At 42.3% G+C, this 15139-nt stretch overlaps 1 protein-coding gene across 6 annotated transcripts in view; it reads left to right on the plus strand.

The window, feature by feature from the left end:
* PDPR (pyruvate dehydrogenase phosphatase regulatory subunit) overlaps positions 1-15139 on the plus strand; it is a 46611-nt gene that overhangs the window by 14427 nt on the left and 17045 nt on the right. For all 6 annotated transcript variants that reach the window (XM_046680769.1, XM_046680772.1, XM_046680770.1 and 3 more), the window contains 7 exons: positions 9252-9333; positions 9431-9594; positions 10526-10647; positions 11426-11543; positions 12291-12440; positions 13709-13901; positions 14792-14916. In XM_046680769.1, coding sequence (XP_046536725.1) covers positions 9252-9333; positions 9431-9594; positions 10526-10647; positions 11426-11543; positions 12291-12440; positions 13709-13901; positions 14792-14916 — 954 coding nt within the window. The remainder of the gene's footprint in view (positions 1-9251; positions 9334-9430; positions 9595-10525; positions 10648-11425; positions 11544-12290; positions 12441-13708; positions 13902-14791; positions 14917-15139) is intronic.

A 15139-nucleotide genomic window follows, 5' to 3' on the forward strand; every position in this document is an offset into this window, starting at 1 on the left:
AGGCAGGGGCTCTAGAGTGAATGAAGTAAAAGTAATTCCTGATGCTACACTCTCTCTGACTTTTACTAGGAAAGATGCCTGCTACAGGCAGGACAGGCATTGAACAGTCCCTTTTGGTTGGATTTAATTTGATGGCAACAGGGTACCTAAATCATCAGGTATTAACCAGGGTGAGTCAGAAGAGGGTCCACATAATAGGCCCAGAGATGGAACTTCTCACTCTCGGTCCTTTGGGTTCAGTTCCTAGTGCTTGCTGAGCCTTGCACCACTCAGCTGGTGGGATTCCAGAGGACTTAGGGCCATAGGCCTCTTTTCTGTAAAGTATGTTAGCCTAGTTTTCATTCTAGGTCACCATCTGGAACCTCTTATTTGGCCTGACTTCTCTTTGATGCTTGTGGGGCAGTGAGGAAGTCAGGCAGGGGAGTGTAGGGGCATCACCCTCAATCTGTCACCCTCATTATAGTTGACCTATGGTGCAGCGAAAGATGACCTAAGGACTTCCCTGATGGAGAATTCTATCATCTGTCAGAATGTGCCGGTGTGCACTACCATGATCACTTCATTCAGTGGATGGCTTTTGAGTGATAAATAAAGATAAGTGATATATGTCCAACCTAGATTTAATGGTAAGATATTATATGCTAATACTCTGAAAATAGTTCATTTACATGAGGTGTATGTTAACTACTTTTTAATCAGAATTACTGGATCACTCCAAGAGTCCTCATTCCCTGAATGTGTGAATATTAGTTTCTGGAGTGCTTCAATTTGCATGTGATATAACTTTTGTCAAGTGAATGAATGTGATAATCTAAAAAATTGTAATAATCTTTTGAAAGTATTCCATATATTATTTGACCTACTAATAAGGAAAGGTCATTCTTTTACAGATGAAGAAACCTAGATGCAGGGAGATTAAGTCAGTTTTCCAAGTCAGTGACAAATCAATTTTTAAAATTATTTAGTGATTTAAAAGAAATTTTTAAAAAGTTTTAAATGTATGTAATGTTATATATTAATTATAAAAATATTAACAATTACAGAAATATAAAAAATAAAATGTGAAAATCTTTTCTCCCCACAGAATACCCACCAAAAGGTTGTCACTCTATTTATACCCTGTTAGACTCCCTTTTTTTGTATGTGTATACAGCTATATGTTTTTTAACCAAAATGAGATTGTATTAAGCATGTTATTATATACCATGTTTTTTCCACTTAGCAATGTTTCATACAAAAATATACATGCACGAGATTATTTATTGTAACACTGCTTAATTGCAAATGTAGGATTGCAAATTTAAATGGCCATGCATACGAGATTGGTCGACCAAAATGTGTATCCACACAAAGGACTATTAGGTAGATGGAAAAAGAATGAGGGGGGCTGGCCCCGTGGCCGAGTGTTTAAGTTCACACGCTTCGCTGCAGGCGGCCCAGTGTTTCGTTGGTTCGAATCCTGGGTGCGGACATGGCACTGCTCATCAAACCACGCTGAGGCAGCGTCCCACATGCCACAACTAGAAGGACCCACAATGAAGAATATACAACTATGTACCGGGGGGCTTTGAGGAGAAAAAGGAAAAAAATAAAAATAAAAAAAAAAATGAATGAGGAAGCTCTCTGTGAACTACTTGCCATGGAGTGATTTCTGGGATATGTTGTTAAGTGAGAAAAACAAAGTATAAAGAAAGTACATAGAATGTGCTACTTTTGTCTAAGAAATAAGCATAAAGAAATATGTAAGTATATACTTATTTCTGCAAAAAAACAAGGAAATACAGGAAACATAAAGCAGGAACTCCTGAGGGTGAATACCTTCACAGGGTAAGTGGGAAAACAGGGTGCAGGGGGGGCCGTAGAGGGTAGTGATATTTCTGAGTTTACTCTGTGTAGTTTGACTTTTAGAACCATGTTAACAGTTTGTATATTCAGATATAAAATAAATCATCAAGCAGGGGAACCTCCAGTGGAATCCTACCAGAAATAAAGGAACCCAGCTGCAGTTCCCATGAATCACAACTGCCCCACAGGGGGAAGAACTCACCTGGGGGACTGTGACCACAGCACTTTGACTGTGGACCCTCAGTCCAGAGATAAAAAGAAATGTGAACAAACCTTGACCTCGAATCAGCAAGTTTCTTTCTTTTTCACAATGGTATGCACAATTCTGTTTTCTGTGTATTCTAGGATTGAGCAAATGAGTAAATATATTGAAGATGAAGGGAGCCAGGTTTCTCATGGTTGGAGAAGGAGTTGCAAATGTGGAAAGGAGGATCACTAGAATGACTCCTGGGTGTGGGATTGGGATTGAAGGTGTTGTCAGTATCAAGTCATGGATTTTAGGAAGAGTGAAAAGCCCCAAGGGGCCAATTTCCAGCTTTGTCAGCTGAGAGGGCTCAGAGGCAATGGCATCCCCGTAGCATGAGCACACCTAGTGCCCAGATCTTGGTTTCAAAAGACATTCTTACCTAACTGGAAGCTTCAGAGCTTCTTGAAAAAAGGACTGATTCCTGGCTGAGGCTGGGAAAGTGCAAATAGTGAGCCTGGAACTTCTTACTGTGCCAGAAAGTAAGGAAATGGTCCCAAAATGATGGAGACATGTCCAAGGACACAGGAGCCAGTTTGAACTGACTCCTCGTCAAATCTGGGATAATTTGAGCAAGAAAATAAATGAGAGCAATGGATTATAACCCATTGTGTGAAATAGGAATCCATATTGATAAAGTAAGTACAACAATAAATTGAGAAGGAGGGAAAACTGTACCTTAGTGAGGAATGCCACCTAATAAATGTGAAGGAATGATGGAATTAGAAAATCACCATTTGGCCTCCATCATAGTAATAATTATTTCAGGCAAGAATTTCCAATTGATGCCGTCACTACTGGATGAAATTAAGGAGGAAACAGGATGTTTAAATAGTCTAAAAGTATCTTCCAACAAGTTACTTGTTGATTACAAAAGGAAAAATAGTAACTTTACAGTGGAGAAACATGGCAGACACCACTTTAAGGATGTGATCACAGTTAACGTCACCGATAGTGGGACAGGCGGTCATTACAGAAGGAAACAGCATCATTTCTGGAGTATTCCTGCCAAAAATGCATACCCTGCTTCTGATGGTGAGGAACTGTCAGACAAATCCAAAGTGAGAGGTGTTCTGCAAAACACCTGACTTGGACTCTTCAAAAATATCAAGGTCAAGAAGAGAAAGAAAGGAATTGCTCCGGATTGAAGAAGACTCGAGAGACATGACAACTAGATGCGGTTCCAGACCCTGCATTAGATCCTGGGCTGAAGGCACAAAGAGCTGTAAAGGACATCAGTAGGACAATTAATGTAGGAAATTTGAGTATGGACTCTGGATTAGATATTAGTGTTGTATCAGTGTTGATTCACTGATTTTGATTACTGTGATTCTATAAGAGAATGTTTTTGTTCTTGGGAAATGCACACTGAAGTAGTTAAGAATAAGGGCACAGTGTCTGCAACTCCCTCTCAAATGCTTCAGGAAAAAAAAAGTCTGTATTTGGAGAGAGGGAGGAAGGGAGAATATGAATGATAAAGAAGGCAAAATGCAAACAATTGGTGATTCCCAGTAAAGAGTGTCAGGAGCTCTTTGTACTGGCCTTCTAACTTGTCCCTAAGTTTGGAATTATAATGAAAAGTTACCTCCCCCCCAAAAAAATCACCTAGGGAGCTTTTAAAAAGTCCTGGTGGGACTGGCCCCGTGGCTGAGTGGTTAAGTTCACGCGCTCTGCTGCAGGCGGCCCAGTGTTTCGTTGGTTCGAATCCTGGGTGCAGACATGGCACTGCTCATCAAACCACGCTGAGGCAGCGTCCCACATGCCACAACTAGAAGGACCCACAATGAAGAATATACAACTATGTACCGGGGGGCTTTGGGGAGAAAAGGAAAAAATAAAATCTTTAAAAAAATAAAAAGTCCTGGTGCAGGGACCCCATCTTCAAAGATTCTAGTTCATAGTTCAGTTTGTTGGTTTGGGGTGTGGCCTTGGGCATGTATAATTTTGAAGCTTCTCAGCTGATGTGCCTCCAGGCTTGAGAAAGAATCATTGCACATTGCAATTACCTGTGTCCAGGCTGCACCCCAGACCCATGGAATCAGAATCGGCGGGGTCAGGCCCATGTAACTTTTTAAAACTCCCCAGGTGATTCTTAATGTGCAGGTGGGCCTGAGAACCACTGACTTACCTGGAATTGAAATTCAACTGACAAGTCATAGTGTTCAGCTCCAGGGCTCCTCTCTTTGAACTGACCCAATATACTGGCTTATGTTTTCAAAGTTAGACAATAACTACCTGCTTCCTTCTCTCAAGCTGTCCAAATCCTGCCCGGCCTTAAATATCCTGATACATCAGTTCTTCACGCAGTGTCCATTCCAGACCATCCAGCCCACAGGGGTCTTGTCTCTCCAAATTTATATGTTACTTCTTGTCAGTGCTATTTGTGTAACAATTGATCATGTGCTCTTTGTATCTGGAATTATTTCTCTGTTGTTTTTTTTTTTTAAAGATTTTATTTTTTTCCTTTTTCTCCCCAAAGACCCCCAGTACATAGTTGTAGATTCTTAGTTGTGGGTCCTTCTAGTTGTGACATGTGGGACGCCGCCTCAGCGTGGCTAGATGAGTGGTGCCATGTCCGCACCCAGGATATGAACTGACGAAACACTGGGCCGCCTGTAGCGGAACGTGCGGACTTAACCACTTGGCCACGGGGCCAGCCCCTATTTCTCTGTTTTGTGTTCATTTCATGTTTCCCTCAAATACAGTAACATTTTTAATAATCGTTAAAGGGTATTGTAGGCTGCTTTCCAAATCAGCACATACATCTGTTCCATTTTTTATAACTGCAGAGTGATGTTCCATAGTATGTGTGTTCCATAGTTTTTACCCATTTTCCCATTACCTGACATTTATAGGTTTTTCTCCTCTTTATAAATAATGATTCAGTAAAAGTCCTTGTCTGTATATCTTTATTTTCTCTTGCTATTTATAAAGGATAGATTTCTAGAAGATGGACAATTTGGGCAAAGGGTGTGCGTATTTTAAACTGTGATAGATATTGCCAGACCATCCTCCAAAAGGGTTGTACCCTCTCACCGTCAGTGTGTGAGAGTGTGTATGTCTTTCCAGTCTTCTCAGCTTTCGATAGTTTACTTCTTGCTAATCTGAGAGATGGAAAAAGTTATCAGATTCTAATTTACATCTCTTTCAGTTAAACATTATTTCATAGATTTATTGGCCATTTTTATTTCTTCTTTGACTTGCCTTTTAATGTCTTATGTCACCTTTTTTTCTTATTGACTTGTGAAAGTTCTGTTTTATGGCTCTTAACGTTTGTCAGCAAATTACGTGTCAGAATTGCGTTAGACCAAACTTTAGAAATCCGGGCAAAACAGTGGACTTTTAATCTTGGTAATGGATGATATGTTGTTTGGATACGTAGGTCTGTTTCGGGCTGCGTGATTTAACATAGGATAACATGATCGATACTGTAGGTTCATATACAGTGGTATTCTCCTAGATGTAGTCTTTGCTAGTGAGTAGAAAATCACTTCTGAACCCTTTGTCTGTCTGATGGTGAAATTCAGAGTCATGAGCCACAAGTCACTGGCCTGGATCACTGCACTAGTCTGCTATATCTCCTAGTGTTAAAAAAAAAGCCTCTGAAATTTCAGTTCTCTAAACTGGGACATTCTTGTCATGTCAGTAAAATGCATACAGGCATACCTCGGAGATATTGCGAGTTCGGTTCCAGACCACCACACTAAAGCAAGTACCACAGTAAAGTGAATCACACGAATTTTTTGGTTTCCCAGTGCATGTAAATTTATGTTTACTATATTGTAGTCTATTAAGAGTGCAATAGCCCTATGTCTAAAAAACTAATGAACATACTTTAGTTAAAAAATGTACTTTATTGGTAAAAAATGCTAACCGTCATCTGAGGCTTCAGTGAGTCATAATCTTTTTGCTGGTGGAGGGTCTTGCCTTGATGTTGATGGCTGCTGGCTGATCAGGGTGGTGGTTGCAGAAGGTTAGGGTGGCTATGGCAGTTTTGGGGTTTTTTGGGGGGTTTTTGTTTTTGTTTTTGTTTTTGCTGAGGAAGATTGGCCTTGAGCTAACATCTGTTGCCAATCCTCCTCTTTTTGTATTCTTTTCCCCCCAAAGCCTCAGTACATAGTTGTATATCCTATTTGTAGGCCATTCTAGTTTTTCTATATGGGATGCCACGACAGCATGGCTTGATGAGCGGTACGTAGGTCCACACCCCGGATCCAAACCAGCAAACCCTGGGCCACCAAAGCACAGTGCGCAAACTTAACCACTCAGCCATGGGGCCGCCCCCCTTGGCAGTTTCTTAAAATTAGACAGCAGCGACGTTTGCCACATTAATTGACTCTTCCTTTCATGAACGATTTCTCCATAGCATGCAATGCTGTTTGATAGTATTTTACCCACAGAACTTCTTTCAAATTGGAGTCAGTCCTCTCAAATAAATGCTGCTACTTTATCAACTAACTTTATGTAATACCCTCAATCCTTTGTTGTCATTTCAACTATCTTCAGAGCATCTTCACCAGGAGGAGATTCCATCTCAGGAAACCACTTTTTTTACTCATCCATAGGAAGCAGCTTCTCATCCGTTACAGTTTTATCATGAGATGGCAGCAGTTCAGTCACATCTTCAGCCACCAGTTCTAATTCTAGTTCTCGTGCTCTTTCCACCACGTCTGCAGTTACTTCTTCCCCTGAAGTCTTGAACCTCTTAAAGTCATCCATGAGAGCCGGAATCAACTTCCTCCACACTCCTGTTAATGTTGATATTTTGACCTCTTCCCATGAATCATGAATGTTCTGAATGGCATCTAGAATGGTGAATCCTTTCCAGAAGGTTGTCAATTTAATTTCCCCAGATCCATCAGAGGAATTACAGTCTATGGCAGCTATAGCCTTACAAAATGTATTTCTTTTCTTTTCTTTTTTTTTTTGGTGAGGAAGACTGGCCCTGACCCAAGATCTGTTGCCAATCTTCCTCTTTTTGCTTGAAGAAGATTGTAGTTGAGCTAACATCTGTGGCAGTCTTCCTCTATTTTGTATGTGAGATGCCACCACAGCATGGCCCGATGACTGGTGCCTAGGTCTGCACATGGGGTCCTAACCCATGAACCCTGGGCTGCCAAAGCAGAGTACATGAACTTAACCACTACACCACTGTGCTGCCCCCTACAAAATGTATGTCTTAAATAATAAGACTTGAAAGTCAAAATTAGTCCTTGATCTGTTGTCTGCAGGATGGGTGTTGTGTTAGCAGGCATGAAAACAGCATTAATCTCATTGTACACCTCCATCAGAGCTCTTGGGTGACCAGGTGCATTGTCAATATTTTGAAAGGACTCTTTCTCTGAGCAGTAGGTCTCAGCAGTGGGCTTAGAATATTCAGTCAACCATGTTGTAAACAGATGTGCTATCATTCAGACTTTGTTGTTCCGTGTATAGAGCACGGGCAGAGGAGATTTAGCATAATTCTTAAGGGCCCTAGGATTTTCAGAATGGTAAATGAGCATCAGCTTCAACTGAAAGTCACCAGCTGCATTAACCCCTAACAAGAGAGTCAACCTGTCCTTTGAAGCCAGGCAGTGACTTCTCCTCTGTAGCTGTGAAAGTCCTAGATGGCATCTTCTTCAGTGTACGGCTGTTTCATCTGCATTGAAAATCTGCTGTTTGGTGTGGCCTCCTCCATTAATTACCTTAGCTGGATCTTCTGGATAACTCGCTGCAGCTTCTCCACCAGCACCCGCTCCTTCACCTGCACGTCTGTGTCGGGAGACGGCTTCTTTCCTTAGACCTCATAACCATCCTCTGCCAGCTTCAGACATTTCTTCTGCAGCCTCCTCACCTCTCTCAGCCTTCACAGAACTGAAGAGAGTTAGGGCCTCGCTCTGGATTAGAGTCTGGCTTAAGGGAATGTTGTGGCTGGTTTGATTTTCTATCCAGACCAATCAAACTTTCATTTTATGGATTGTATCGGCTCAAAACAATTACAATAGTAATGTCAGAGACCACTGATCGTAAATCACGATAAAAAATATAATAATGAAAAAGTTTGAGATATTTCAAGAATTACCAAAACGTGACACAGAGACACGAAGTGAGCAAATGCTGTTGGAAAAACGGCACCGATAGACTTGCTTGACGCAGGGTTGTCACAGACCTTCAATTTGTAAAAAATGCAATATCTGAGAAGCACAATAAAGCAAACCATAATAAAACGAGGTATGCCTGTATGTGATGCTTTCAAAAGAAATTAAGGAAATATTTAAATTGTCCTCACTCTACTTCCTTGTTAAGAGATACCTGATTGATTCAGCCTTTTCTTCATAACAACTAAGAGTAATTGCATTCAGGAGGATTGTCATTGCCCCAAGTGTAAGAATGGTTGTATCAGGTGTGTTGATTGCAGACAGCAGGTGTCACCTCTGGCTAACTTGGGCAAAAAGGAGTTTGATGGAAGACTGTTGGGGGCCTTTCGAGTTGACAGGAGGCCACCAGCTGGAGGCAGCATGGAGGCCAGGATGTGGGGACCCCTCGAGTAGCCGGCAGTTCCTCAGCTGGAACACGGGTCTGGGATGGCCTGGCCAGGACGCTGCTGCTCCTGAGATGAGTGACCTCCAGCCATTCACCTACTTGCTCAAGACCCAGTATTCCAGGAGGGTCTGATTGGCTGAGCTCAGGTCACGTGCCCACTGGCTGTACTGGGGAAGGATGGGGAGGGGCCAGCCTTCTGGGGGCTGATGTTGTGAGTAGCCTTCACCAAGGGTCACGCTCCCACCAAAACTAGGAGGAGAAAAGTCAAATTGCCTAAAAAGGTAAAGAACAGAGACGCATTCTAGGCTGCATCCTTGCCCCCAAAAGATATTTTAGCAAGGCTATCTTTCACTTTTATTGTAGGAGCGATTTTATGTACATTAGAATCTCATTTGATCCTCACAAAACTGCGAGCTGAGACTGTCTGGATAGGGAACGGAACCTTCGTGTTAGTGCATCCGGTGTGCTTTAGATTTTCTGCAGATGCTCAGAGGAATCTAATCGACTTGCTCAAGAATAGCCAGTGGCAGTCCCTGGACTCATCACAGTTCTTCTAACTTAGAATCTAGTGGGCTTGCCTCTCTGCCACCCTATATTTGGCCTGGACTGTCTCATTTTGGGCTGACTTTTCTTACAGGTTACGTAAGGACAGGCTCGATCTTTCTGGCCCAAACTCAGGATCGGCTGATCTCTCTGAAGCGCATCAACTCAAGGCTGAAGTACGTATGAGGCTAGGAGCCTGTCTTGACTTTACTGTCAAACTGACCTCTGCCAGAGGGCCAGTGAATGTCATTGTCCCCCTGTGTTCTGTGGCAGTGTTATAGGCATCCCTTCTGAGATCATCTCCCCCAAGAAAGTGGCCGAACTTCATCCTCTCCTCAATGTGCACGACCTGGTGGGGGCCATGCATGTTCCTGAGGATGCAATGGTGTCCTCCGCCGATGTGGCTCTTGCCCTGGCAACTGCTGCCTCCCAAAATGGTAAGCAGGTTTTGGGTTAGGAAGGTAGAAGTTACGTAAGAACCTGTCTCACAGTAGACAATAACACCAACTCAGCTTCCATTTTTGGACACTGGTTCTTAAAATTTTTGTTTTAACATATAATGTCTGTTAAATACTTCTCCTCAGGGCCACATTGTTCTTATTAAAGTTCCAAGGAAATGCTATTAGTACTGATTAATGCACTTCAGACTGGAATATTTTCCCCCACAGGACCCGAGAAGCACCAAGATTAGAGCACACCTGGGGATTTAATCCACAGCTTGGATCATGTCCCAGTATTGGAATGAATGAGGGAAAACTAATCAGTGTCCACAGTGTTAGACACTTTGAATGAACTGATTCATGATGTGGGTAGAGTAGGATTTAAGATGCCCTATTTGACTTTTTCTTCCCTGCCCCTTTTATAGTCCTGGAATTTAATTGTGTCCTAAAGTCATGGTTTTGTTTTTTTTTAAAGATTGGCACCTGAGCTAACATCTGTTGCCAATCTTCTTTTTCCCTTCTTCTCCCCAAAGCCCCCTAGTACATAGTTGTATATTCTAGTTGTAGGTCCTTCTGGATCTCCTATGTGGGATGCCACGTCAGCGTGGCTTGATGAGCGGTGCCATGTCTGTGCCCAGGATCAGAACCAGCGAAACCCTGGGCCGCTGAATTGGAGCATGCGAACTTAACCACCTAGCCATGGGGCCAGCCCCTAAAGTCAGTTTTTAAATTGGCCTGCTATTTTCAGTCTTGTAAACGATCCATTTGCAGAGTCTCAGGATGTGGTTCCTAGGAGTTTTTTGTTTTTTAAAGTTAAAGCACTGACCTGGCCTTTTCAGTGTTTCTTCTGAGTTGAGAATCTGCTGTAGATGCCTTAGCTGTGGAACATCAGGATGGACACATCAACTCTTTCTTTACCTTGGAACAGGTGTTCAGATCTATGACCGGACAAGTGTTCTTCATGTAATAGTCAAAAAAGGTCAAGTTACTGGCGTGGAGACAGATAAAGGACAAATCCAATGCCAGTATTTTGTCAACTGTGCTGGTCAGGTAGGTTAGCAACAATACTGGGTCACTGGTTTTTTATTTAACTTTTATCTTTGGGATTTTTTGGTATGTTGTGGTGGACTAAACAGGTGTCAGGGACCACACTGTTTGGACTGGAAAACTCAGAATCCTTCTACTCCAAATCAGAAACCTGTATCCCTCCAGTAGAAGCACCTGTGATCTTTGCCTTCCTCCACCTTGGGTTAATTGGTGCTATGCTGATCAGGAAGGCCAGCGAACAGTTGGGCATTGACCTAAATCCTTGGCGTTGGGTCTTTTTGTGGTGTTTCATTTCATTCTACAACGTAGCACATAAAGTATTAGGCTATTCTATATTGTCAGGAGCGTGGATTCAGTTTCCAGAACACTAAGCTGCTCCTACTTTTAAGGCAGATTGGTCCCTTGCCTTCCACTCTGAATCTTAAGGTGACCTAGGAATACTTTTTGCCATATGAAGTTCATTTATGGTTGGTATTTGGAGTTTGTAGTTGAGGCCAGGCATTTTGTTAAAAGGGCCTCATTTGCTCCCCATGAGCTTATTTTACTAGCTGGTAAATCTGTCTTCCTTTGATCTAAAAGTAATTTTTATGGTTTAAAAAGTATAGTGTTGTTCCCCATCCAAATTGAACTCTACAGCAGGCTGAAACTTGGCTTCCCACACCTGACGTTGTAGCAGGAGCACACACAAGCCACTTGAAATTAACTCTTTTCAAGTGGCTGAAGCTCCTCATTTGTCTTTCTCTTCCTCTCCCCACCCACAAATAAATCTGTCCGTTTGTAGTGGGCATACGAGCTGGGTCTGTCCAACGAGGAGCCGGTTAGTATCCCGTTACATGCCTGCGAACACTTCTACCTTCTGACTCGCCCCTTGGAGACCCCTCTGCAGAGCAACACACCAAGTGAGGACCTGCACTTTGTTTGTCATCTTCTTTCCTTGCCCCCGTTCTGTCTTCTGAGAAGGAAGACTTTCAGCTGGGGACAGACTGCGCCTGAAAGAGTCTTGTTTTTTCTGGAGCATGTTACAGGGAGGTGGACGCAATTCTAACTTTTCTTTAAGAACTCTTTATGAAAGGATGGCTAAAATGGGCATTCCACTTAAACAGTTTTCTGTCGTTTTTTTGCAAGCTAATTGTAGTCCCAAACAGAGGTCTAAATTGAGAATATTGGAATGTTACCTGGAGTTTTTGACTTGAATGCTTGCCTTGTAGAAATGTCACGGGTAAGCTATAAACTCAGGTTGTTCAGTGACCCCGAGCGCCGTAGGAGAGGGTTTGACCTCACTTTGAAGGTCTTAATCCCTAGAATGGGCTCCGCAGCCCTCCTTTCGCTTAGGCGCTCAGGATCTCACAGTGAGAGTTAGGTAGTTTGGTTGTGAGAACTAGTCAAAGCTTTTAGGTAACTAACTGGGTTAGGGGTAATCAGAGAAACAGTCTCTAGTGTACGTCTGAGAGGGAGGATCCTCCTGCATGACCTCAAGGGTGTTTTCAAGCTAACGAATGCCTTTGTTCTCTGCATGCTGTTTGGTTAGTGAAGCCTATAATGGGTGTTTCTGTTTTGCCTTTTTCTTTCCATTTAGAAAGCTGGCTTACCTCTGAACCCTATTTCTCTCTTCTATTCCCCACTCCCTTGTCATTTCTCTTCCTCAGCTATTGTGGATACTGACGGAAGAATCTATATTCGGAACTGGCAGGGTGGCATCTTGTCTGGGGGCTTTGAGAAGAACCCGAAACCAATTTTCACTGAGGGCAAGAACCAGCTGGAGATTCAGAATCTACAGGAAGACTGGGATCATTTTGGTGTGTGAACTACATAATAACAATAATGCCCTAAATTTACCTAAGATGTTATATTTTTCAAAGTGTTTTCAGGAGGAGTTCCTTATTTGATCTTTGTAACAACCCCATGTGGTGGTTACAGAGAGCAGTCTACAGAGTTTTCCTGGTCTAAGGATGCAGTTACTATGTAACAGATTCAGGGGACTAAAATCTAGGTTAAGGGACTTCTGGCTTATTACTTACTCATCTAAAATCACTGCTGAAATTTTAGGCTGGGAGGAAACCTTTCTGTACGACTTCATATAAGACTGAAGAAAGTTTTAGAAAGCAGAATTGTTTTGTTAATATAGTCTTTTACTCAATTTTTAAATTATTTTATTTATTGAATAGTTAAGATAGTCACATGGTTCCAAATTCAAAAGATATGAAAGGGTCTATAATGAAGTGTCCATCCTGCCTTTGATGGACTTTTTAAGAAAAATTTTATTGTGGGAAATTTCAGACTTTTAAAAGTGGAGAGAATAGTAAATAGAAACCCCCATGTACCCACCAATTGGCTTCAGTCTGGTTTCATCTATTACCACTATCCCACTGGACCATTCCTAGATGATGGACTGACTTTAAAACAGGCTGAGGATCTGTCTTTTGCAGCTATTCCAACCTAAGAAACCCCTGTCTCGTTGTATCTCTCTTTGGGTGCCATTTAAGAGCTTTTCCACAAGTATCTTCCCTTTGAGATTCTTTTTTTTAAAGATTGGCACCTGAGCTCACAACTGTTGCCGATATTTTTTTTTTTTTCATGCTTTTTCTCCCCAAATCCCTCGAGTATAGTTGTATATTTTTTTTCAGTTTTGGGTCCTTCTAGTTGTGACATGTGGGACACTGCCTCAGTGTGGCCTGATGAGCGGTGCCATGTCTGCGCCCAGGATCCGAACCGGCGAAACCCTGGGCTGCCGCAGTGGAGCACGCGAACTTAACCACTCGGCCATGGGGCCGGCCCCCCCTTTGAGAGTCTTATCTGTAGGCACATGTATTATGGGTTCTTCCGTAGCTCCTTCCCTTTCTCAAGAGTATCTTTTTTCTAAGTTTTTATGCCAAGCACTTCATAGGTGTGTCTCATAATTCCACCATGGGTTCTGCTTTCTGATAAATGACCTAGTTCGCTCTTCTTAGAAAACCTCTTCCAAGAGAATTTCTGAAAGGAAAGGGACTAGGAAAGTATAAAGAGTTTAAAGTTTTGGAATTCCCTAAAGCTGAGCACTCTGTTGGGTTTTGTTTTTATTGCTCAGAGCCCCTGTTGAGTTCCCTCCTGCGTAGGATGCCCCAGCTGGAGACTCTGGAGATCATGAAGTTGGTGAATTGCCCTGAGACCTTCACACCAGACATGAGGTGCATCATGGGCGAGTCTCCTTCAGTACAAGGCTACTTTGTCCTGGCAGGAATGAACTCTGCTGGCCTTTCATTTGGCGGAGGAGCTGGAAAGTAAGTCTTTCTTACTCAGACTCAGCTTGCTAGGTATTTGAGTTTGGAAACACCCAGTTGTGGTGAGATAGATGATCCTGCTGAGTAATAAAGTTTTTATTTGAAAGTTAGGTTCTAATAGAAATAAACCAACCATGAAAAGACAAATACTGTGTGATTTCACTTATATGAGATACTTAGAGTAGTCCAGTTCCTAAAGACAGACAGTAGAAAGGCAGTTGCTAGGGGCTGGGGTTAGGAGAAACTGGAGAGTGACTGCTTAATGGATAAAGCAATTCAGTTTGGGGCGATGAAAAAGAGTTCTGGAGATGGATAGTGGTGATGGCTATATAACAGTGTGAATGGATGTGATGCCACTGAACTTCACACTTGAAAATGGTTAAGATGGTCAGTTTAATTTTATGTGTATTTTACCACTATTTTTAAAAGTTTTCTTCTTTTTAATGAGGCCGTTTTTCTTGAGTGACTTGTAGAATGGCTCTGAAAAAAGTTATGGAAGAGGAGTTACCCAGAAACATTTGGAGCAGAGGAGATGTGGTCAGATAACTCTATAACCTCCTGAGGTGTCTGTTTTATAGAAAAAAACCATTGGATGTATAAATTAGAATATATTTTTGTGTCTATTTTAGTCTTATTTCTTCATAGATGTGGCTTATATCTTAAACACTTTCTAGGGAATATTATCATCAGAGCTAAAATCCTCATAATGGTCTTGTGCGAGCAGTAGGTGGATCCATGTTTGTTTCTTCCAGAAAAGTTAAGGAAATTGCCCAGAATCACTCAACCAGTCTGTGACAAGATGGGATCTCTGAGTCTGTTGGTTTTTGATTCCTAGTACAGTGCTGAGGGTATCCCATCTGAGGCCCATAGCTTCCCCCGCATCTAAACAGGTACCTCGCAGAATGGATGATGCATGGGTATCCCTCAGAAAACGTCTGGGAATTGGACTTGAAACGTTTTGGAGCCCTCCAGAGCAGCCGTACCTTTTTGCGCCACCGGGTCATGGAAGTCATGCGTAAGTGAAGCTTTCTCCCAATTGCACCTAGTTGCAGATGTCTTCCTCGGGGCCTGTTCTGTCATTCAGAGCGGCAGATTTTTCCTCAGTTCTTTAATCATTGCTTCAAATGGGGCTTCTGATTGACTGTTTCAGGCCTGTGTTGGGGGCATCATGGCCCACGTGCTATTTATGGATAATTTTCTTTAGTATATCGTGCCTTGTTTACTCCAGGGGAAGAAAA

This window comes from Equus quagga, chromosome 13, assembly GCF_021613505.1.
Source record: "Equus quagga isolate Etosha38 chromosome 13, UCLA_HA_Equagga_1.0, whole genome shotgun sequence".
NCBI lineage: Eukaryota > Metazoa > Chordata > Mammalia > Perissodactyla > Equidae > Equus > Equus quagga.